This window comes from Myotis yumanensis, unplaced genomic scaffold (genome assembly GCF_028538775.1).
Source record: "Myotis yumanensis isolate MYYU_CA2020_CCGP unplaced genomic scaffold, mMyoYum1.0.hap1 SCAF_17, whole genome shotgun sequence".
In the NCBI taxonomy this organism is placed as follows: Eukaryota; Metazoa; Chordata; class Mammalia; order Chiroptera; family Vespertilionidae; genus Myotis; species Myotis yumanensis.
The window spans coordinates 8273148-8296810 of NW_027223768.1; the positions used below are offsets into that span (position 1 = coordinate 8273148).

Here is a 23663-nt window from a genome sequence, read left to right on the forward strand (position 1 = left end):
TGGAGACACACACGACCAACAAAGGCTTTTAATAAATCCAGCAAAGGTCCAAGTACTCGCCCAAACTGGTGATATTCTTAGGAATAACCTAGGCAGAATAGCCTTGACATTCCACAGGTAACAAATACAGTTTTTGCCAACCACCTTTAGAACTAAACAAGAAGCCCAACATTTGGTTGGTATATTTGAATTTTGAATATTACCACATCTGGTAATATTACTAGTACTAATCAATACAACCACCCCAAAGAAGGTCATTCATATTTGAATGGGGGCAGGCCTTGTCTGAATTGCAAAAAGTAGTCTATTTCCAGATGCGTTTTGGGCCCTATGATCCACACTTGGAGCGATTTTGTAAGTATCAGCAACAGAGATTGCGCAGACTGGAGTTTATGGGGGATGGGGGTGGGCTAGAGGGGTCAATGGGGGGAAAAGGGGGACATATGTAATACTTTCAACAAAATAAATAAAAATAAAGGGGGGAGAAGAGGAGGGGGAGGGGAGGGAGAGGAGGAGGGGAGGGGAAGGGAAGGGGGAGGGGGAGGGGAGGGGGGAAGGGGAGGGGAGGGGGAGAGGAGGGGAGGGAAGGGGGAGGGGGAGGGGAGGGGGGAAGGGGAGGGGAGGGGGAGAGGAGGGGAGGGAAGGGGGAGGGGGAGGGGAGGGGGAAGGGGAGGGGGAGGGGAGGGGAAGGGAAGGGAGAGGGGAAGGGGAGGGGGAAAGGGGAAGGGGGAAGGGGAGGGGGAGGGGGAGGGGGAGGGGGAGGAGCAGCAGCAGCAGCTTAAATTTTCCCGTTAAGGAAGCAAAGCCCAACTCTTCAGGCTCTGGAGGATACGGAAAGAGGAAAAGAAAGGTGTGTGGAAGAAGTCATGCCACATTGTTCTTGCTTTCCCTCCTTGGTTTGGAACTGGGGAATCCTGGCATGGTGGATCCATCCAGATGGGTCTGCAGGAGTTTATGGACATAGACTAGGGGATGCTTCAAATCAGAAGCTGCTTAGGGTAGCTGTACCCAACAGGAACTTGGCAAAGAGCATGAAAGAGGTAGATGGAGGAGGGGAAGGAGAAGAGCCTCACAATGTGGTTTGATGCAGGGGCCCAGCACTCCCAGCTTGACACAGTGAGATGGGTACTGATCTGCTGAAAGGTCCCTCAGCCAGATGAGGCCTGAGAAGTTGAAGAGAGGAGACAATGATGGCCATGGGCATGGAGGGTCAGCAGGCAGTAGTGGATGCCATTTAAAAAAAAAAAAGCCTATCAGTGCTACTCAGCAGCAACCACTGGGATTTTGGACCAGAAAATTCCTGGGTGCTGTGGTAAGATATACGCCATGTAAGAGAAAATTACTGGCTTGCCATTAGGCATTACTTGAGACTGACTCTATGACTTAAGAACATAAAATAACCTGAAACCTGAAATGCCCATAATGTCTTGGATGATGGAGCACTCTAATAAGGAAGGCAGTGCCTCAAGGAGTTCTGTATACACAGAAACTGTTTGTGCACAAACATGCAACAAGGAGGATGCAAAGATGTATTTATGGTTTTTATGAGCAGGTGCCCAGCCTCTTTCCCCTTAAGTATGACTTTGGAACCACCCGAGGAGCTGCTGAATCCTATGATCCCACAGGTGGTGCTCTATAAACAGCTATTAACCAACAGAGAGCTGCCTCGTTTATGGATGGCAGTTCCAAGGTGAAGGCACATCCTGTGTGGAAAGCTACCACTCTAACTGAAGAAGGCAACAGCAAATCATATCAATGAGCTGAATTGCATGCTGTTGGCTCCTATATTTGGGTTTTTTGGACTCTGCAGTTGGCATCAGAAGCAAGGGTGGTCTTGTGGGCTGTTTCCTAACTTCATACAGATGATGAAGAGAACAACTTTGGGTAAGGCTCAATGAAGTACGCAATATTGAACACTTTCAACTTTGATTATGGGGGACCACTGAAGGGCTCTTTTAAAAAAGGGTGGGGAGGGGGGCAGCTCCATATCTTACCAAAATAACCCTTGCAGCAATACGGACAGATGAATTTAACAAGATAAACTTCAAAACAAGGAGACCAGTTAGAAATGTGTTGAACGTAGGTTTTTAATTCCAATGACATGGGTTCTGCAATAGTCTATCCAGGAAAGGTGAAAAGTATGAACTAAAGAAAAGGGGAAAAACATTCAACAGATAATTAGGACCTGGTATATTTTCCTTTATCAAGGAAAATGATAAAGAAAGGGGAAGGATCGTGGCTAAACTTTGACAGAGGGGCAGTGGAAGCTATTCTTTCATGAGAAAAAGGATGCCATCTTCTTGTTCTTTTTGAATCTCGCCATTAATTTAAAAAGCCTATGAAATCTAAGATTTCTCAAAGATCTAACTGAAGCTGAGAGAAAGTAATCTAGTATCTTACTGAGATTATTACAAAATAATCAAAGGTAAGATTTGGCCCTGAGGTAAAGGCAGGCACAAGATTAGTAACCTCAAGTAAAATATTAGCCAACCTTCAGGTAAGATGAAACATACTGGAACAAATTAGGATATAAACATTTTAAGTACATTTCTAATCAAATGTTCTGTAGAACATAAGTGCAGCCTTGGGAAAGAACAAAGGGCATTATATATATGATTAGTTTTGAGGGATTCTACATACTGTATTCTAGGTTCTATACACCATATGGGAGAAAATAAGCATATGAACTAAAATAGATCTGGAGTCTGACCACTTTATTCAAATTCTGGTTCTACCACTAACAGTGAGACCGTGTACAGATTACTAAAACTTTTTGGGAATAGACTCCCTCTCCTTTAAAACAGTCATGATACTAGTACCAACACTTCATGGGTAATTGGTGTGAATTCAGAAAAGTGTGGCACAAACTATGAATTAATGTATCACCTCCTTTTTAGGAGAATTCTAAATGAATTCAAATGAATCTAACAAATTAAAACCTCTAGGACATCTTACAGTTAAAAAACAGATTAAAGTGTGGTTGATCCAACTTAGCCTACTCTTTTATGACAGGAGATTCATAAAACCTATTTCCAATTCAGCTGAACTGTTTTAAGAAAATACTTTAGAAAATTCTGTATGGGTAAGCAAGACCATCTTTTTAACTGTAATAAATAGATCTCATATCAACTGGGAAATTTACTAGAGGATTCTGTTATATAACGGACAAGAAATTTCAGTACATTCTAGAACAGTTAGGATGTTACAGACTAGTGATAAGTAAATACTATTGAATTCTGAGGTTATAACGGGTTAAAATACTAAGATATGTATTAAAGAATTAGTAACTATGCTACTTAGATGCTTATAAATTCCTGATTTTTCTGCAAATTGTATATCTAAAATGAAATCAGTTTATTTATGCTTTAACATTAAAATAGGTATCATTTGTCCATACCCCTGAGAATATTACCTTTTTAGATTACAGCTCATAGCCTAAATAACACAGTACTTGAAAAAAAGTGTATCTGAACCAAGGCAGAGCAAACAAAGAAATACAATCCATTCTTACAAACCCAAATCCATATAATGCAGTGGTTCTCAACCGTCTGGCCCTTTAAATACAGTTCCTCATGTTGTGACCCAACCATAAAATTATTTTCGTTGCTACTTCATTACTGTAATGTTGCTACTGTTATGAATTGTAACGTAAGTATCTGATATGCAGGATGGTCTTAGGCGACCCCTGTGAAAGGGTCGTTTGACCGCCAAAGGGGTCGCGGCCCACAGGTTGAGAACCGCTGAATTTTTAACAAATCATAAAACTATTAGGTATGAATGTGAAAACCATTAACAACGTTCTGACTTAAGAAATATATAAAAGTGAGAATTAAAATGCTAACAAAGAAATCTGTGGAATACATACTTGCTTTAGGAAAAGTAAATAAGAATTTTTAAAGAACTTATTATAGTATTTCTTGATAAGCAATTATGACTTCTGTACCTATGTTCTTTGTGTTCCAATAGCTGACAGTCTCTACATGTCAATCTGTCACATGTTTCACAGAAAAGTTTCAACTGTTCTTGTTTGTGTACAGGGCAGAAAACAGGGCGCTGACCAGATGCTCCAACAGACTCTGTAGTAAAATAAAACATGTATTTTTAAACTGAACAAAATTTTTGTCTAACTTTCTAAATTCTTATCGATACTGGTATCCAAAGCTTATAAAGAATATGCAGAAATGATATAAGGGCAAAAGAGGGAGATTAATAGTAATCATTAAAATTGCTTCTCTCTTACCTGAGACATCTTCCTTCTTCCTGATCAAGTGATCTTTAGTGAATTTCACTCTTTGATGTGCTTCAATACATGTCTTACATAGCCACTCCCCACATTCTACACAAAAGCCAACTGCACTTGCATTGTCTTCACAACTAGTGCAGACCTACAAGAGGAAATAAATACTAAGCTACATTAGATTTACAAAATATAGATCCACAAAATAAAAAGGTGAAAACTTCCTAACTTGCTTCCAAGTTACATATATTAATTTACGTACCTAGAATAAAATTATTTTATTATCCATTTATCTTTAATGAGATCCTCTCCTTCCAGATCAAACACTCAGTGGATAAAAATCTAAGTCTCAGAAACAAAATCTATAAAAGATTTCAATTTTTCAGTAATGATCTTGTATCATTGAGCCAGATCTGCGAGGGTATAGAATAAAGATACCCTTTATTTTCAATTTGAAAGATGTAACTATAGCAGAACTAGCCTAATTTATGTAACAACCCAAGCATGCTTTTCTAGTAACTTACATTTTGATATCAAGATAGAAATATAAAGAAAAATTGAGAAGCATACCTGTTCTGATTTCTCATCAGAACTGCTAGGAGCTTCAGATGTATCTTTCACAAAATAATTATCCACAAGGTCTATCTGTCTGCATTCTTGGCGGCATACTGGGCACCGTATCACACCAACTACAATACAAAATAACATTAAGAAATATTTTTCAGAAAAAAATAAGAAAAACTGTGCATGTTGCCCATACGAAAACTAGTCATTCAATATGTCACAGACAAGACCAAAGAAATGAGCATTAAGGGCTGAGTAAAATAAGCCACTGAATTATTCCATTGGGAAAAAATGATATCCTATTTAGGAAGAGAAAAACAATCATTAATATGCAAAAAGTTTAAAGGTGCATCTTTATTACAATATGTGTTTTCCAAAAGATATCCAGGTCCTACTCCTTGGAAAACCTGTCAGTGTCACTTATACCGATGATTAAATTAAGGCTCTTGAGATGGAAATGCTGTCCTGGATTATTGGATGGGCCCTAAATGCCATCACAAGTGATCTTATAAGAGGGAGGCAGAGGAAGATTAGATTATAAAAAAGGAGAAGGGAACTGATAATGGAAGCTTTCGAGATGGAGCCACAAGCTACGAAATACAGGTAACTTCAATGGTGGCTAAAAAACACAAAGAAACAGACTCTTTCCTCAGAGCCACCAGAAAGAGCCAGAGCTGCTGACACAGACTCTGCAAGACACTCTGGCTTAGCCCAGTAAAACTGAATTCAAACTTTTAGCCTCCAGACCAGTAAGAAAATAAAATGTGTTGTATTAAGGACCCAAGTTTATGGCAATTCTGTGACAGCACCAACTGAAATATACAATCTATCATCTTATAAATTCTGACTTAGTTCAGAACTACATGAATTCATGCTAGTGTGGTAAGAAAGATCATCTGTCCCTTAACCTGCTATCGCTCCGGCATCTGTAAAAACAGATAAACTTGCTGAGGTAACATACAGATGTTAAAGTTAACAATTAAAAAATAGCACCACAGTCAATACAACAAACTGATTACAACGTATCAGCCATAAATTTGAGGATATAGCATAAATGACACAATCCTTACTTTCAAGAGAGGGTTCCAAGACTAGTATATAAATATTACTTTTTACACCATGCAGAGATAAGGAGAGATGAAAACTACAAACAAGAAGAAAGCTAAATAACTGAATGAGAAAGTCCAGCATGTGTCAATCAGAAGTTCTAGAAGTTCATGAAGGAAAGGAGGCAGAGATGCTTTATCAAGAGATAATGACCAAGAATTTCAAAACTGAATAAATGAGTTCTCAAATCGCAATCCAATTCCTGAGCACGATAATTAAAATTAATCCACACCTAAACAAACCACAGATGGAGCAAAAACTCTTCATAACTGCTAATAGTAGAATATAATCAAGACTAACAACAGAACTACCTCATCAGTAAAAAAAACAATGCCAAAAGATAGCAGGCAATCTTTTCAAAGCTTTTAGAGAAAATAACAGCCAACCTAGCAATCTATACCCTGATAAAACTATTACTCAAGTGTAAAAGGAAATTAACTTTTCAGACATATAACAGAACCATTGTTGTAATAACTAATGAAGCATTAAGTTGGACCATATAAATCTGCCAATAGTAGACCACTGCAGACCTGCAAATACAGCCGTTTTATACAGTTCAACCTAATCTCATATATATATATAAAAGGCTAAGTGACCAATGGTACATCCGTCCAACCGGTACATATGACGCGCACAGGCAATTTAAAAATAATAAACACTGACTTGCACATGCACAACACATATAAAGCTCTTGCTGGCGCATGTAAAAGGCTAAGTGACCGACCTGTCACTTCTATTATAAAGGGCGAACAGCAATATTAAAATACTTCTTCTAATTAATTTCCTTTCTATGTGCATGAATCCGTGCACTGGGCCACTAGTATTTAAGAATGTGGAAAAATATTTAGAAGCGAAATTTCAAAAATAATTAACAAAGGCATCAATAATAAATATGCATGAGCTAAAAGTAAATATATATATTAATTTTGGAAGTGGAAAATACATGAAATTAAAATATCAAACTACAATAATTTATTCTAATTCAATTTCAGCTTTAAAAAAACATTCTAACTACAATATGAAGAGGAAATTGAGATAAAAGGTTAATTAAAAATAAGGGAGCCTGGACCAGTTGGTGTTGCTCAGTGGTTGAGCAACAACTATATACTGGAAGTTTGCCAGTTTGATTCCCAGTCAGGGTACAAACCTGGGTTGTAGGTTCGATCCCCAGTTGGGACACATGGAAGACAACCAATCACATTGATGTTTTTCTCTCTCTCCCTCTCTCCCTTCCTCTCTCTAAGCATGTCCTTGGGTGAGGATTAAAAATAATCAATTAATTAATTTAAAAAATAGGTAAAACCCTGCCTTAACAAAATAAGTGAGGCCCCAAAATTCAACTGCATAAAATAGAGAATTATTTTTTATTATTATTATTATTTCCCCTCGTTAATTATAATTAATGAGGGGGAACAGGATCAAGGACAGTATCCTTCAGTACACCAATATTTATGACTTGAGCAGAAAAGGAGTTCTCTGTTGGAAAGTAAAATAATTGCATAAGCTTTCTTAGCCAGCCAAACTAAGACTAACATGAACTAAGACTGTAGTTTGATACCAGGCTGAAGCTGTTGTTCTAAGGAATTCCAGGAATCTCTTATTAGTTGGTGCCATTTTTCCCACTTGATTCATAAAAATTGGCTCAGAAGACCATTGGGACCTCTGCCACCCAGATCTCTTCTCTGATGTTTCCCAACCCAACCTTGCTCTACCCAGCACTTCTGCCCTCACTCCAGTAAGAATTTTAACCTGCCTGTTTGAGAATGAGGAGATAATCGTGATCAAATTATATTTAAATCTGCATTAATACAAAGTTTTACTGTAAGACCCATTAGTACTTATTGAAAAATTTATATGTATTAGTTCAATGAGTCCTCAAACACCTCTTAAAGTAAGTTCAATTACTATCACCATTTCAAAGATGAGGAAATTAAGGTTCAGAGCTCAAGTAACATTCTCAAGATCATATGGCAATGTAAACAGGAGTTGAGAGAAGGGCCAAGATCTGAAACCATGATGTCTGAATATACCCTTCCTCTTAAATCCTAGGCTAAACTAGCTCTCTAGTTAAAAGGCTGGTTCATTAGACACAAAATAAGAGACTAAACTATACAGATATATGGAGGATAACTTAGAGGCAAAACCAAATGACTTCATGATGACTTTCTGATGACGGTGTTAGTAATTCATGGACAATTACACAATTACTCAAAATGAGGGGAAAGTAATCTTAGCCAGAATGTAATAAGTTTTATATAAAATGTGTTTATAGTTCCAGAGGGAACCACCAGCATTGTAAGTAGTTCAATCTGAAGCAGTTATAATTAACTAGAGGCCCAGTGAATGAAATTCGTGCACCTGGTTGAGGAGGGGAGGGGGATCCCTCAGCCTGGCCTGCGCCCTCTCGCAGTCCGGAGCTGTCAGTCAGACATCCCTAGAGTTGCCTCGGAGGCAGGAGAGGTTCCCACCACCACCGCTACGCTCGCCAGATGTGAGCCTGATTTCTGACTGAGCGACGCTCCCCCTGTGGTAGCACACTGACCACCAGGGGGCAGCTCCTGCATTGAGTGTCTGCCCCCTGGTGGTCAGTGCATATCATAGCGACCAGTCGTTCCACTGTTTGGTTGATTTGCATATTAGCCTTTTATTATATAGGATGAGGGGGAATTGCATCAAGGACAGTACCCTTCAGGACACCAATATTTATGACTTGAGCAGAAAAGGAGTTCTCAGATTTAAGAAACAGATTTCAAACATTTTTCAAATGCAAATCACAAGTGCACTTTACATCAAAAGCCAGTACACAAAAACATAGGCAGCAAAATCTCAGACATCTTTCATAGCAATATTTTTGCTAATACATCTGCTTGGGTAAGGGAAACACGGGAAAAAAATAAACAAGTGGGACTACATCAAACTAAAAAGTTTCTTCACATCAAAGAAAACAGCATCAAAATAAAAAGGGAACCCACTGTATGAAAGGACATATTTGCCAATGATACATCCAACAAGGGATTAATATCCAAAATGGGCAGACCTGAATAGACATTTCTCCAAAGAGGACATACAAATAGCCAAGAGACCTATTAAAAAATACTCAGTCACTAATCATCAGAGAAATGCAAATTAAAATCACAATAAGATATTACCTCACACCTGTCAGAATGGCTATCATCAAAAAAATCAGCAAACAACAAGTGCTGGCGAGGATGTGGAAAAAAGGGAATACTAGTTCACTGCTGGTGGGAATGCATATTAATGCAGCCACTATGGAAAACAGTATGGAGTTTCCTCAAAAAATTAAAAATGAAATTTCCGTTTGACCCAGCAATCCCACTTCTGAGAACATATCCTAAAAACCCCTAAACACCAATCAGAAATAATATATGCACCCCTTATTTACAATAGCTAAGATTTGGAAACAGCTTAAGAGCCCATCAGTGGATGAATGAATAAAAAAAGCTGTAAGACATCTACACCACGGAATACTATGCAGCTGTGAAAAAGAGGGATCTCTTACTTTTGGCACATGGATGGACCTGGAGACTATTCTGCTAACTGAAATTAGCCACTCTGAGAAAGACAAATATCACATGATCTCACTTATTTGTGGAATCTAATGAACAAAATGAATTGACCAACAAAATAAGTCCTGAAGCATGGAGGCATGGAGCACCCTGACATACCTCGATGTGGGGGTGGAGGATGAAGAGAGAGAAACAAAGTAACTTATATGCATAGCCCATCAACACAGACAGTAAGGTGGTGAAGACAATGAGGGGACTGTCAACAATAAAAATATTTTTCAAATAATTTTTAAAAATAGATTTCAATGGGAACAGATATCTAGAAACAAAAATAGCTAAATAATTAAAATTTTAAGTATTAAAATGAAAGGAGACATGACAAAAATAAAAGTATAACGGAACTTTTTAGTACACTTTTTAAATGAGCTAAAAAAGAAAAAATGGGTAATACAATTTAAGAGCTATTTATATATTTCAAGAATAAAAAAACATACATTTTTTGGCATGTCTGTAGAATACTAAGAAAATGTAATGTTGTATTATGTTGCCAAAAACAGCATCCATCTGATACTCTCTCCATATGAAAAAGCCACATTTAGGTAAAATTTTACTCTGCCTTAATGGCCTTGATTGTTTAAAAATAATAATATAGATAGCCCTAGCCTGCATTGCTCAGTGGTTAGAGCATTAGCCCGTGGACAGAAAGGTAACGAGTTCAAATCTCCATCAAGGGCATGTACCTGGGTTGCAGGTTCGTTCCCTGGTCCCAGTTGGGGCATGTGCATGAGGCAACCAGTCGATGTATCTCTCTCATATTGATGTTTTTTTTCTCTCCCCCGCCCCCTCCCCCCGCCCCTCTCTCCCCCCTACTCCTGCCTCTACCCATTCCACCCTCTCTAAAAAAACAACAAACAAAATCAATGAAAAAATATCCTCTGGTAAGGATTAACCAAAAAAAAAAAGAGGATAATATTACCTGAGATATTTTTTATAAGCAATACCATGAAAAAGTTTTAACTTGGAGCTGATGTTATTTTACAGATAAGGAACATAAAGTCGTAATAAGATTCAAATAAATTTGTCCATATCTGTTTGTCTTCATCTGTTATTAATTCAGATAGCTGACCTTGAAGCCACAAGACATAAACTGGGTATGGAAAACAGAGAAAGAATAAAACTATATCAATGTTAAAACAGCCTAAATTATAGCCAAAACCTTAAAAGCAAAATCAATCATAATAATATGCATGTGAGAAAGAGGGATCATCACCTTCAAACCAACATTAAGAGCAAAAGCAGATTTCAGCCATGACTAATTTCTCTTCTAAACCATATTTCCTGAACTTTTGATTATTAATTATTTTAAAGATTTTTTTATTGATTTTGAGAGAGAGAGAGAGGAAGAGGAAGGGAGAGAGGGAACTATCTATATGAGAGGGAAACATTGATCAGCTGTTGCCTACACGCCCTCCACCGGGGATCAAGCCTGCAACCCAGCAACCCGGGCACATGCCCAACCAGGAATTAAACCACTGGCAACCCCTTGATGCACAGAACAATGCCCAACCAACTGAGTCACAAGGGCCAGGGCTAATTTATTGTGCAGTCTTATGCTATTCTCTAATAATGTGTCTTATCTCTTCAATGGCGTCAAGGTTCATTTAATATATTCATTTTATATACTCACAACACATAAAGTTGATGCTCAACACAAAGCAGAATTTCAAGTTTGCAGAGGACAGCTGAAATGCAGTGTTCTCTATTAATCATTTCCAATTGTTTAGACTCACTTTAGCCTCATAAACATAATAAAAGTTAAATGACTCTAAATATGCTACCCTCATATCTCCTTTATTCCCAATAAAAAAAAAACACAGAGATCTTCTGAATGATATTAACATTTTGCATAAATATTTATGTAAGGATGAGTTTTTAAGCCATTCCTTATTAACAGAAAAGAAAGCTGTTTAACTTGAATATTAGCATTCTATTAATAAACTACAAATGGGATGACAGGCCAGATTGATCTAAAATTCTGGCAATCATTTGTGATGCTAAAAGAAATGTGGAAATTCTCATCCAAATCCATTGTGGACAACAGGTCAGATTGTACATACCATACTCCTTGAAACCTGTGCCTAGTACTACCCACCAAATTCAAATGTAGGGCATGGCATCAGAAGGCACAGTATTTTTGGCTTTGCAGGAAAAGACAAAATCAAAGATATTATATAGGTACTTACATAAAAAAGAAACTTCCCGTTTTTATTCACGAAATTCAAAATCTCTATATATAAATGCCTAATATGCAAAGTGTCCCTTTGGGAGTTCAACCAGTTCAATCGCTCACTATGACTTGCGCTGACCACCAGGGGGCGGCACGGAACGAAGGAAGGCCCGCCCAGCAGTCAGCAGCCAGGGAAGGGAGGCCCCGCCAGCCCTGATCGCCAGCCAGGCCTAGGGACCCTACCCATGGACGTATTTCATGCACCAGGCCTCTACTATAATAATAATCTAAACATTTTTGTAATACAAATTTATAATAAGAATTGCAAAATTCTTTGTAGGAGACAACATTTTACTTAACTGGGAGAATTTAATTAACTCACCATCAGTGAAGAGCTTTTCCTTGCCTGGCTAACAAATAATCCACTCAGAAACTTACTTTGATTTCATTTTATCTTTAAGAAATTCTGCTGTGATGAGATATTATTCCATTTCAAAATTTCTAACTTCTCTGTCCACTGCTTTCCTTGAGTTGGGAGTATTATGACCAGTACTTAGTCTAGTGCTATCTACATGTTGTACTCTTTTAGCAGAGCTATAGTAAAAGTGTATAAGAAACACTTTGCCAACTAATTCAAAAAGAAAATAACCCCCACTCCACTGTGCCTTAAAAGTGTGACACGTGAAATCCATTTTTCTCAACTTGTTTCAAATGATAGGTATGCATTGATAATTAAAGTATTTTTTTAAATATATATATTTTTTATTGATTATTTACAGAGAGAAAGGGAGAGGGATAGAGAGTTAGAAACATTGATGAGAGAGAAACATCGATCAGCTGCCTCCTGCACACTCCCTACTGGGGATGTGCCCACAACCAAGGTATATGCCCTTGACTGGAATCGAACCCGGGACCCTTCAGTCCGCAGGCCGACGCTCTATCCACTGAGCCAAACCAGTTAGGGCGATAATTAAAGTATTTTTGTAAGTGTCATGCTATAGCCATACATATATGCTTATTAAGTTATTACTACAACACTGCAATTTGTAGTACACCAAAAAGCAGTGCAAAGCAATGAGTACCACACAGTCTTTGTAACAACTACTCATTTTGCCATTGCAGCATGAAAGCAGTCATAGATAAATACATAAAGAAATGGACATAACTGTGTTCCAAAAATGTTATTTATGAACAGAAATTTTAATTTCATATAATTTTCACATCACAAAATATTCTTTTGATTATTTTCAACCATTTAAAAATATAAAAATCATTCTTAGCACATGAGCCATATAAAACGAGACAGCAAGCTAGATTTGGCCCATGGGCTCTGGTTTGCCAACCCCTGATCTAAACTGAAGTCCAAGAGCCCTGGCAAGTGTGACTCTGTTGGTTAAACATCATCCCATGTACTGAAAGGTCATTGGTTTGATTCCAGGTCAGGCACATACCCAGGGTTCAATCCCAGTCGGGTGCATGTGGGAGGCAACCAATCGATGTTTCTCGCTCACTCTCCCTCTCCCTCCCCTTCTCTAAAAGATCAATAAAACCATTAAAAAAAAAGGGGAAGTCCAACAATTAACAAACATAAAACCTCCAATCAGAGTTTTCTTGTCTCACTCAAGTAGGAAAAGTACAAGGGTTATCCACTCCTTGAGGAAGCCTCAAACCAAAAGGGACAAAGAGATCAACATAAAAAGAAAAAAGATTAGAAAATAAAGTCAATGGAGAGCATTATGCTAAGTAAAATAAGCCAGTCAGAGAAAGATAAATATCACATGATCTCACTCATATGTGGGATATAATGATCAACATAAACTGATGAACAGAAATAGATCCAGGGACAAATGGCAGGGGGTGGGGGTAGAGATCAACCAAAGGACTTGTAAGCATGCATATTAGCATAACTAATGGACACAGACACTGGGGCAGTGAGGGCTTGCTCTCAGGGGTGGAAGAGGGGGGGTCAATCGGGAAAAAGGAGACATATGTAAAACTTTAGAAAATAAAATAAATATAAAAAAATAAAATAAAGAAAGAAAATAAAGTCAAGATCTTTCAGAATGTCAGTTGAATAAGAAAGCAAACAGAAGAAAAACATAAGAGAAAAGGAAGGAGAGAGTATAAACCCAAGAGTGCCAACATCCAAAGTGCACCGGTTCCAAAAAGTATGTGTGTGGAGAGGTGATTGGGGAAGGGAGGGTATACTTATGAAAAAAATTTAAGTTTACAGTTTTGTTACTAAAAGCAAAGATCAATAGAAAACAAACAGTGAACTATTAAAAACATTGAAAGGTAAAACAATAAATCGAGGCACATCACCAAATTTCAGAATAAGGATAAAGAGATAATTAAAAGGAAAATTGTACAAAGGATTGTACAAAGGAGCAAAATCAGACTAGCACCGGCAAAACTGATTTCTTAAGAAACTGGAAGATATACCCTCTAAGTTCTGAGGAAAAAATATTTTCAACCTAGAATTTCGTATTCAGTGACGCTTTTTATATTTTTAAGTATCTCTTTAATGCCTGGTCTAATAGAAGATGGCAACATATGCTTTTGCATTGAATCTGTTGTGATGACTTATTTTATTGGAAGAATATGAAGAACACCTGGCCACCCTAGCCGGTCTGGTTCAGTGGACAGAGTGTCAGCCTGCTAACCGAAGGGTCTGGGTTTCAATTCCAGTCAAGGGCACATGTCCAGGTGGCGGGCTCGATCCCCAGTAGGGGGCATGCGGGAGGCAGCCAATCAATGATTCCCTCTCATCATTGATGTTTCTCATTAATGTTTCTCTCTCTCCCTTCCTCTCTGAAGTCAATAAAAATATTTTTTAAAAATGAAATAAACAACACCTGGCCTCTCACAGCTATGTATTTTTTAAAAAGGGAGAGAGGCCTGGTTGGTGTGGCTCAGTGGATGAGAGGGTTGACCAATGAACCAGGAGGTCACAGTTCAATTCCCACTCAGGGCACATGGCCAGTTGCAGGCTCAATCCCCAGTGGGGGGTGTGCAGGAGGCAGCCAATCAATGATTCTCTCTCATCACTGATGTTTCTATCTCTCTCTCCTTCTCCCTTTCTCTCTGAAATCAATAAAAATGTATTTTAAAGAAATAAATTTTAATAAAGGAAGCCCTGGCCTTTTCAAATATGTGGCTACTGAGGAATCGAAGATGGCGGCATAGGTAAACACCGGAGACTGCCGCCGTGGACAACCACTTCAAAAATACAACTAAAAGTCGGAGCGGACATCAACCAGAACCACAGGAAGGCTGGCTGAGGAGAGTCTCTTCAACTAGAAGCAAAAACAACAGCATTCCGACGCTCAGCGGAGGCGCAATGTGGAAAATTTAAAGGTACGGCAGTGCGGTGGTGAGGGTGCGCGCGCAAAGCGGGCTGGCGGCTGAGGGCGCGATTGTCGTTTTCAATCAGGAGCGAGTCTCAGACTCTGGGCTACAGATCCGGGCGAGTCTCTAGGGACCCAGACTCAAACGGGAGAAGCGGGACTGTCTGGCTACGGCCCCTCCAAGGTTTGCAGCGATTGCTGGGACAGAGAGGCAGAGCCCCTGGGGACGGACTGAGAGCGGCCATAGCTGCTCCCTCCCCCCGCCCTGTTGAGCCCGCCCCGCCCAAACCCTGCGCACAGCCATTTGCCGATCGCCTCAGGCAAAGGCTGGACTAGCGCCTCCCCTGAGGACTGAAGTTTTCCCACAGCTGATTTCCACAGCCAGTCGGCCTGGTGGTCAAATCCCTCTAGTGTTAACTACAACAATTAAGGCTTGGCTAGAACAAGACTGCGCACAGAGACCACAAGGGGGTGCACCAAGAAAGCATAAAAGATGCGGAGACAAAAAAACATGACAGAAATGGAGGATATGGAGCTAAGAATCGCAATTTTGAGGGCTTGCCATAAATTTGTGCAGAGCCTCACGAAAACTAATGAGACCCTCGATGCTACGATAAAGAAATTAGAAAGTAAGCATACACGGACTGAAATAAAGAATATTATACCCAATAGCAGACCAGAGGAGCACAAGAATCAAACCAAAGATTCGACAAAAAACACCCAATTGGAAAAGCAAAATGAAAAAAGAATCCGAAAGTGTGAAGATAGTGTAAGGAGCCTCTGGGACAGCTTTAAGCGGACTAATATCAGAGTCATTGGAGTGCCAGAAGATGAGAGACAGCAAGATATTGAAAACCTATTTCAAGAAATAATGGCAGAAAACTTCCCCCACCTGGAGAAAGAAAAGGACTTACAGGTCCAAGAAGCGCAGAGAACCCCAAACAAAAGGAATCCAAAGAGGACCACACCAAGACACATCATCATTAAAATGCCAAGAGCAAAAGACAAAGAGAAAATCTTAAAAGCAGCAAGAAAAAGAGGCTCAATTACCTACAAGGGAATACCCATACGACTGTCAGCTGATTTCTCAACAGAAACTTTGCAGGCCAGAAGGGAATGGCAAGAAATATTCAAGAGTGCTGAATACCAAGAACCTACAACCAAGATTACTTTATCCAGCAAAGCTATCATTCAGAATTGAAGGTCAGATAAAGAGCTTCACAGATAAGGAAAAACTAAAGGAGTTCATCACCGCCAAACCAGTATTATATTAAATGCTGAAAGGTATCCTTTAAGAAGAGGAAGAAGAAGAAAAAGGTAAAGATACAAATTATGAACAACAAATATGCATCTATCAACAAATGAATCTAAGAATCAAGTGAATAAATAACCTGATGTACAGAATGAACTGGTGACTATAATGAATCAGGGACATAGAAAGGGAATGGACTGACTATTCTTGGGGGAAAAGGGGTGTGGGAGATGCGGGAAGTGACTGGACAAAAATCATGCACCTATGGATGAACTCAGTGGGTGGGGAGTGAGGGTGGAGGGTGGGGTGGGAGCTGGAAGGAGGGGAGTTATGGGGGGAAAAAAAGAGGAACAAATGTAATAATCTGAACAATAAAGATTTATAAAAAAAAAAAAATATGTGGCTACTTACTCTTCTTTGATATAATACAAAAAATAAAAAAAGTGAACAGCATTTACTTCTTAAATATCTGCCTCAAGCTGGAACTTCAAACCATACTGATGCACTTTCACTACTCTCTTATATTAAAACCTATTGGTGTATTTTAAACTTTGAATCTTTTTTCTATGTATGATTTTGTAACATCATGCATTGGTCATTTGTGGAAAATATTAATTCACTATGTGGATTTAAAATGTTGACATTTCATTGCACAATATCCTAGAAAAAAAGAGTGCTAATATCACTACCAATTTCATCAAAAATGCCTTTTTTTTAAATATTCACATTCTTTATTATTATTTTTTGTTGTTAATCCTCACCTGAGGATATTTTTCCACTGATTTTTTAAAAATATATTTTATTGATTTTTTACAGAGAGGAAGGGAGAAGGATAGAGAGTTAGAAACATCAATGAGAGAGAAACATTGATCAGCTGCCTCCTGCACGCCCCTCACTGGGGATGTGCCCGAAACCAAGGTTCATGCCCTTGACCGGAATCGAACCCGGGACCTTTCAGTCCACAGGCCAACACTCTATCCACTGAGCCAAACTGGCTACGGCTCCACTGATATTTTTAGAGAGAGTGGAAGGGAGGGGGAGAGACAGAGTGAGAGAAACATCAATGTGAGACAGACACATTGACTGGTCTCCTACAGGGACCTCAACCAGGGCTGGGGATCTAGCCTGCAATAGAGGTACATGCCCTCAACTGGAATCAAACCCAGGACCCTTCAGTACGAGGGCTGACCTCTACCCACTGAGCCAAACCAGCTAGGTCAAAAATGCCTTTAAATATTGAGAATCTGTCAAGCTCATGGTAGCAGATTAAGTTTCCCAAAATTCTAATTTTTATTTAAAAGCTCTGTATCTTCCTCTTAAGTAAAAAAAAAAAAAAGGGGGGGGGGGGGGCTTGTCCAGGTAGCTCAGTTGGTTAGAGCATTGTCACAATGTGCCAAGATTTCCGGATCGAACCCCAGTCAGGGCACATACAAGAAGCAACAATGAATGCATGAATAAGTAGAACAACAAATTGATGTTTATCTCTCTCTCTCTCTCATCAATAAAATAAAAAATTTTAAGAAAAAAAAAAAGGAATAGTCAGAAAAAGCCTTTCTTAGGAAGCAACATTTGAAGGAGCCCTTTACGCAAGAACGCTGGTTCTCAAACTTGGTGTGCATCAAAATCACCTGAAGACTTTTAAAACAGACTGCTGATCAGAAGGTCTATAGTGGGCACAAAATTTGCATTCCCAACAAGTTCACAGAAGATGCTGATGCTGCTGGTCCAAAAGCTATACAGTACTTGGAGGCAGAGATCTACAAGGAACAGCTACAGGGTGTGAATAACTGGTGTGTTAGAGGAACAGAAAAAACGTCAGTTAGGAGGGAGGGTAATGTACCTGTCATCATTTCAGAAACACTTAAAATGGTGAATTAAACTACCAGCTATGGCTTCCCAGGCCAGAGATGGAATAATAGGTTGTTCAACAATACCTTGCATCTGCAAGGCATTTCACAGTTTATAAAAACATTTTCATATTTATTATTTAACTTGACTCAGTGAGATATAAGTGAAGAACTATTAGCTACAGTGTAGAGATAGACTGAAGGACAAAAACATTATGAACCTGAGAGAACCAGAAAACAAGTAGCAAAACTATGTTGCCTGACTCCAAATCCAGTGTTCCTTCCAGAACAGCATGCTGGCTTTTTTAAAAAGCAAATCAAAGATACAGGAGTTAATGCTAACAAATTATTTTCTAAGCTAGAGGCCCGGTGCACAAAAATTTGTGCTCTCGGGGGTAGGGGGTTCCTCAGCCCGGCCTGTGCCCTCTCGCAGTCTGGGACCCCTCGGGGGTGACCACTTGCTGGCTTAGGCCTGCTCCCCGGGGGATTGAGCCTAAGATGGCAATCAGACATCCCTCTGGCAGCCCGGCAGCCCTCGGGGGATGTCCATTTGCCAGCAGGGAGCAGACCTAAGCTGCAGTCAGACATCCTTAGCGCTGCTGAGGAGGCAGGAGAGGCTCCCACCACCACTGCTGTACTGGCAGCCATCAGCCTGGCTTGTGGCTGAGCAGAGCTCCCCGATGTGAGAGCGCACTGACCACAGGAGGGCAGCTCCTGCATTGAGCATCTGCCCCCTGGTGGTCAGTGTGTGTCATAGTGACCAGTCATTCCCAGTCTTTCTGTTGTTAGGGTCAGTTTGCATATTACCCTTTTACTATATAGGATAGAGGCCTGGTGCACGGATGGGGGCCAGCTGGTTTGCCTTGAAGGGTGTCCCGGATCAGGGTGAGGGCCCGCGTGGGTGCCTGGCCAGCCTGGATGATGGGCTGATGGCTGTTTGCAGCTGGTCACACCCCCTTCAGGGTGGGGGTCCCCGCTGGGGTGCCTGGCCAGCCTGGGTGAGGGGCTGAGGGCCATTTTCAGGCTGGCGGGTGACTGAAGCTCCCAGCCTCTTTTTTTTTTTTTTTTTTTATTCTGGGATTTATTTACCTTCTATAACTGTCACTGGAGCTGAGAGCCAGCTCCAGCTCGGAGGCCTGGCTCAAGCTCTGAGGCCGTTGCCGGCTGAAAACAGGTATCTGGGTTTGTTTAGCTTCTATAATTGAAACTCTGTTGCCATCACTGGTGCTCTAAGCTCTGAGGCCCCAGCTGGCTGAAAGCAGGTACCTGGGGTTTGTTTAGCTTCTATAATTGAAACATTGTTGCTTCCGGAGCTCAGAGCTGGGCCGAGGCAGGCGGGGAACCTTGGCTTCCTCCATCACTGGAGCAAGCAAGCCTCATGTTCGCTTCAGCTGCGTGGCTGCCGGCCGCCATCTTTGTTGGCAGTTAATTTGCATATCCTGCTGACTAGCCAATGGGAAGCATAGCGGAGGTGCGGTTAATTACCTTGTTTGTCTATTATTAGATAGGATTCCATACCTAAAAACATGGTGGCTTCCAGACTTCATTTGTTTTAGATACTGGTTAGAAAGCAACATCTCCTTAAGATTAACAGTATTTAGTACCATCTACTTATTTCTACCAGTTCAAAAACAAAGCATGTAGAAATGAAGAGGGAATTTACAGACTATTATTCTCTTGCCTGCATATATATCAGAGAGCCAACTGCATTACTTCAGTCCCTTAGCCACAGCAGTCAAACACAATTTCCATCCTGTGCTCCTTCTAAATCTCCCACGCAATCCAGGTTCCCACAAGAACACTGAATCCCACTTCTTACTACACTCAGGGCGCCATGAGCAGCAGTTACTTACACAACCATTACCCACCTTCTATACATCCATTACCATTTAGTATCTTCTCCATCAATCAAACCCTTATGTTTTGTTTTTGTCTTGTTAAACCTCACCTGAGGATATTATTTTTCCCCACTGATTTTTAGAAGAGTGAAAGGGCCCAGCGGGCACTGCTCAGTGGTTGAGTGTCACGACTGTTCGCTTCCGGGTCAGGGCACTTGCCCAGGTTGCCGGCTCAATCCCCAGCGTGGGGCGTGCAGGAGGCAGCCGATCAAAGATTATCTCTCATCATTGATGTTTCTCTCTCTTCCTTCCTCTCTGAAATCAATAGAAATGTTTTAAAAAAAAAAGTGGGAGGGATGGAGGGAGGGGCATTGATGTGAAAGAGACACATCGATAGGTTGCCTCCTGCACACGCCTGGACCAGGGCTAGGATCAAGCCTGCAACCCATGTGGATGCCTTTGACCGGGAATCAAACCTAGACCCTCAGGTCCCGGGGCCAACGCTCTAACCCTTATTCTTAACATTCTTACCAAAATGTCTCAATACTTCAAACCCAAAACATTCAAAACTAAAATTATATCCTCCCTCCACCACACAAACACACCCTGCTCTGTGCCTGAATTCTTTTCTTTTTATTTTTCGATTGATTTGAGAGAGAGAAACACTGATGTGAGAAACATACATTGGCTGCCAGGGATTGAGCCTGAAACCTGGGCATGTGCCCTCAGGAATCCAATCAGTGACCTCTTGGTGCATGTGACAATACTAAACCAACTGAGCAACACTGGCCAGGCCCTGAATTCTTTTATTTGCTATTAGCACTGTTTCCATCTCCATTTCCATGGCTATTCACAATTATTAGTTACTACAAATAATAAACCAGCTGCCATTTCATTAATAGCTACCGTGTAGTAGTACTAGTCACTGACACACTTCATTCTAACAATAACCCTATGAGGTAGGTAATTCTGTCCTTGTTTCACAAATGAGAAAACCTGGGCTAAGAAAAATTAATCTGTCCATGTCACAAGTAGGAAGTGACAAAGTAAACATCCAAACTCAAATCTATCTCCCAAAGTCCATACCTTTGCCCCATAGCAAACTGCTTATTTCTTTGATCCCTGATATAAGTCCTCTACTACCCATGCCAAATCTGTCACCTAGATTACTTCAAGATTCTCCTAACTGGTCCTGCCCTCCAGCCTTGCCTTCCCTTACCCTTCAACGTGCCAAATGATCTTTCTGGATCACAAATGTGATCCTTTTATCCTCTTGACATAAAAGTCCTTCAGGAACCCCCTTTAGTCTACACTGTACAGGTACACCCTACAGAATGCATCCCAAACCCAGAGCAGGCCCACAATCCCTTACCTGCAGTTCCAAAACTCAAAAGCTTTGTAAAATTTTAAATATTTTTCATAAATTTGCAGCAAAACCCACCCTGAATTGTGGAAGGCTACTTATTGTCTATCCCATTAGTGTGATATTTATGTGTTTCAGTACATAAATATTAACATGTTTGATAATGTGTTAACCCTCGCCCCCCCTGGAGTATTAAAGACCTTACCAGGAAGAAGAAAATTTCCAAACTATTCTGAAGTCTAAAACACACCTGGTCCCAACGGTTTCAGAGAAGACAGGGGTGGGGAACATCCAGCCTGCCGCTGTATGCCCCTGAAATCACTTGGTCTGGGCCTGCCACGGCGTTAGGGGTGCGTTAATTAAATGTTTGATCAGCTATAGCAAGCTCATGTTTAAGTTGATAATTCTGTATGGCCCTCCAATGATATTATAAATATCCCAATGGCCCTCAGCAGAAAAAAGGTTCCCCACCCCTGAGATAAGGGCTTACACACACCCCTCACCTAATCAGCCCACGAATCCAAATTTCCACCAATCACGTTACACATCCGTGCAGCAAAGGGCTGTGTAAGGTGCCCTGTGAGCTACTCACCTTTCAGGAAAGCGCTCAGGGTTCTCTTTTCAGTGAAGTTTCCCCGACATCCTAGTCTAGATGGTGCCACAACCCTGCGGCAGGTACCCACCTCTACCGCTATCGGCTTTCTGTTTCCCGTGAGGCTGTGAATGAGCTCCACTCTGAGTATTCTATTCAATCCTACAGTGTCTGCAGCACTAGGGGCTCATTAATGCACAATGAGCTGAAATGCATGCCCAGCTCCCCCCAATTCCCAATTCCCTCCAAAGCTCTTTTCTCCTTCACCCCCCAAACCTTAGTATTTTTCCCGAGCCACGCAGGCCCCTCGGAGCTGTTCTCCTTCCCAATGTCATCTTAAAATTACTTTCTACCAGGCGCCTTCTCCTCACCCCAAACTCTCCCGTGCCCTTTATCCTCCCCTCCCTTCAACTCCTAGTCCTTTCCCCTAGTCCTGAACAGGTCGAGTCCTCTCCCACGGAGACAATTCATCCTCGGCCCGCCTCGCTTACCTGCTCCCTCCACACCTCTCCCGGCCCCCGGCCCCCGCTCCCAAAGCGCTCCGCACCGGCTCCTTCCCAGACCCGCAGCCCCTTCCCTCTCCCAGTCCGGGTCCACCTGCTCCCGAACCCGCGCCCGGCCCGCATCCGCACAGCGCAAACCTCCCCAGGAGCGGGGTCCCCTCCCCCAGCCCCCCGCGGCGGGCACCCCCTCCCTCCGCCCTCCCGGTATCCCTGGGGTCCAGCTCCCCTGGAAACTGCTCCGAAGGCCGTGCCTTTCACCGTAGCACCCTCGGGACCGCGCCGCCCCGAGCAGCCCCGACCCCGCAATCCCCCGGCGGCCCAGACCCCGGACAAGGAGGGCCCCGCTCACCCTGCTGGATGTCGCCGTTGCTGCCCCCCGGGATGGGCACGTTGAGCTGGCGCTCGGGCTCCGGCAGGCAGCGCAGGCAGAAGGAGTGCAGACAGGGCAGCAGCTTGGGCTCCGCCTCTCGCCGGCTCTGCAGGCTCTGCTGACACACCGCGCAGGTGTCCAGGAGCGAGGCTGGCGGTCCCAGGGGCGGCCCCGCCGAAGGACCCGGAGCGGGGGCCGCGGCAGGAGCGGGGGCCGGCGTCGATGCCGCGCCCCCGGGAACGCCAGGGCCCGCGGAGGCGGCCGGGGCGGAGGCGGCCGGGGTCGATCCGGAGGCCGCGGCCACCCCCCCGTCGTCGGGCCCCGCCGCGCCGCTCTCCGCGTCGGCCCTGCCGCCTTCCTCCTCCTCCTCCTCCACCAGCACCGCGGCGAGAGGCGGCTCCGCCTCCTGCGCCGCGGGCCCGACGGCCCCGGCAGTTACCGGCGCGCTGCCGCTGCCCCCGCCGCCGCTCTCGGCTTCGCCGCCGCCTTTGTTTTCCGCCATGTTTTCCTCTTTGAACCCGCCGGACCGCCCCGCGCCGCCCGCCGCCCGCGCCGCCGCCGCCCCCAGCCCCAGCCGCAGCCGCAGCGAGAACGGCCGCCGAGAGCGAGCAGGCAACGAACGGACGGGAGCGCGCGCGCACGCGGCGCCCCCGCCCTCGCGTCGCGCGGCTGAGCAGGGGCGGGGCGCGCGCGCGCACGCACGACGTCCCCGAGGGGGCGGGGACTCGGGGCGCGGACTCGGGGCGCGGGCGCGGGCGCGGGCCCTGCCTCGCCGCGCTTCCCGACCTGGCGTCCGCGCCGCCGCGGTGCAGCTCGGTTCTGGAGCCCGAGGCCAGGGCGCCGCACCGCCTCCGGCGCGTGGTTGTGCGCTCGGGCGCGGAGGCGGAGG

The 23663-nt window shown here is 42.6% G+C and overlaps 1 protein-coding gene across 2 annotated transcripts in view; it reads right to left on the minus strand.

The window, feature by feature from the left end:
- Positions 1-23310, minus strand: part of TRIM33 (tripartite motif containing 33) — a 63138-nt gene extending 39828 nt beyond the window's left edge. For both annotated transcript variants that reach the window (XM_070396981.1, XM_070396980.1), the window contains exons 1-4: positions 22754-23310; positions 4808-4926; positions 4241-4385; positions 3944-4076 (exon numbers count right to left, since the gene is read on the minus strand). In XM_070396981.1, coding sequence (XP_070253082.1) covers positions 3944-4076; positions 4241-4385; positions 4808-4926; positions 22754-23276 — 920 coding nt within the window. In that variant the 5' untranslated portion in view covers positions 23277-23310. The remainder of the gene's footprint in view (positions 1-3943; positions 4077-4240; positions 4386-4807; positions 4927-22753) is intronic.
- Positions 23311-23663: the final 353 nt, after the last annotated feature.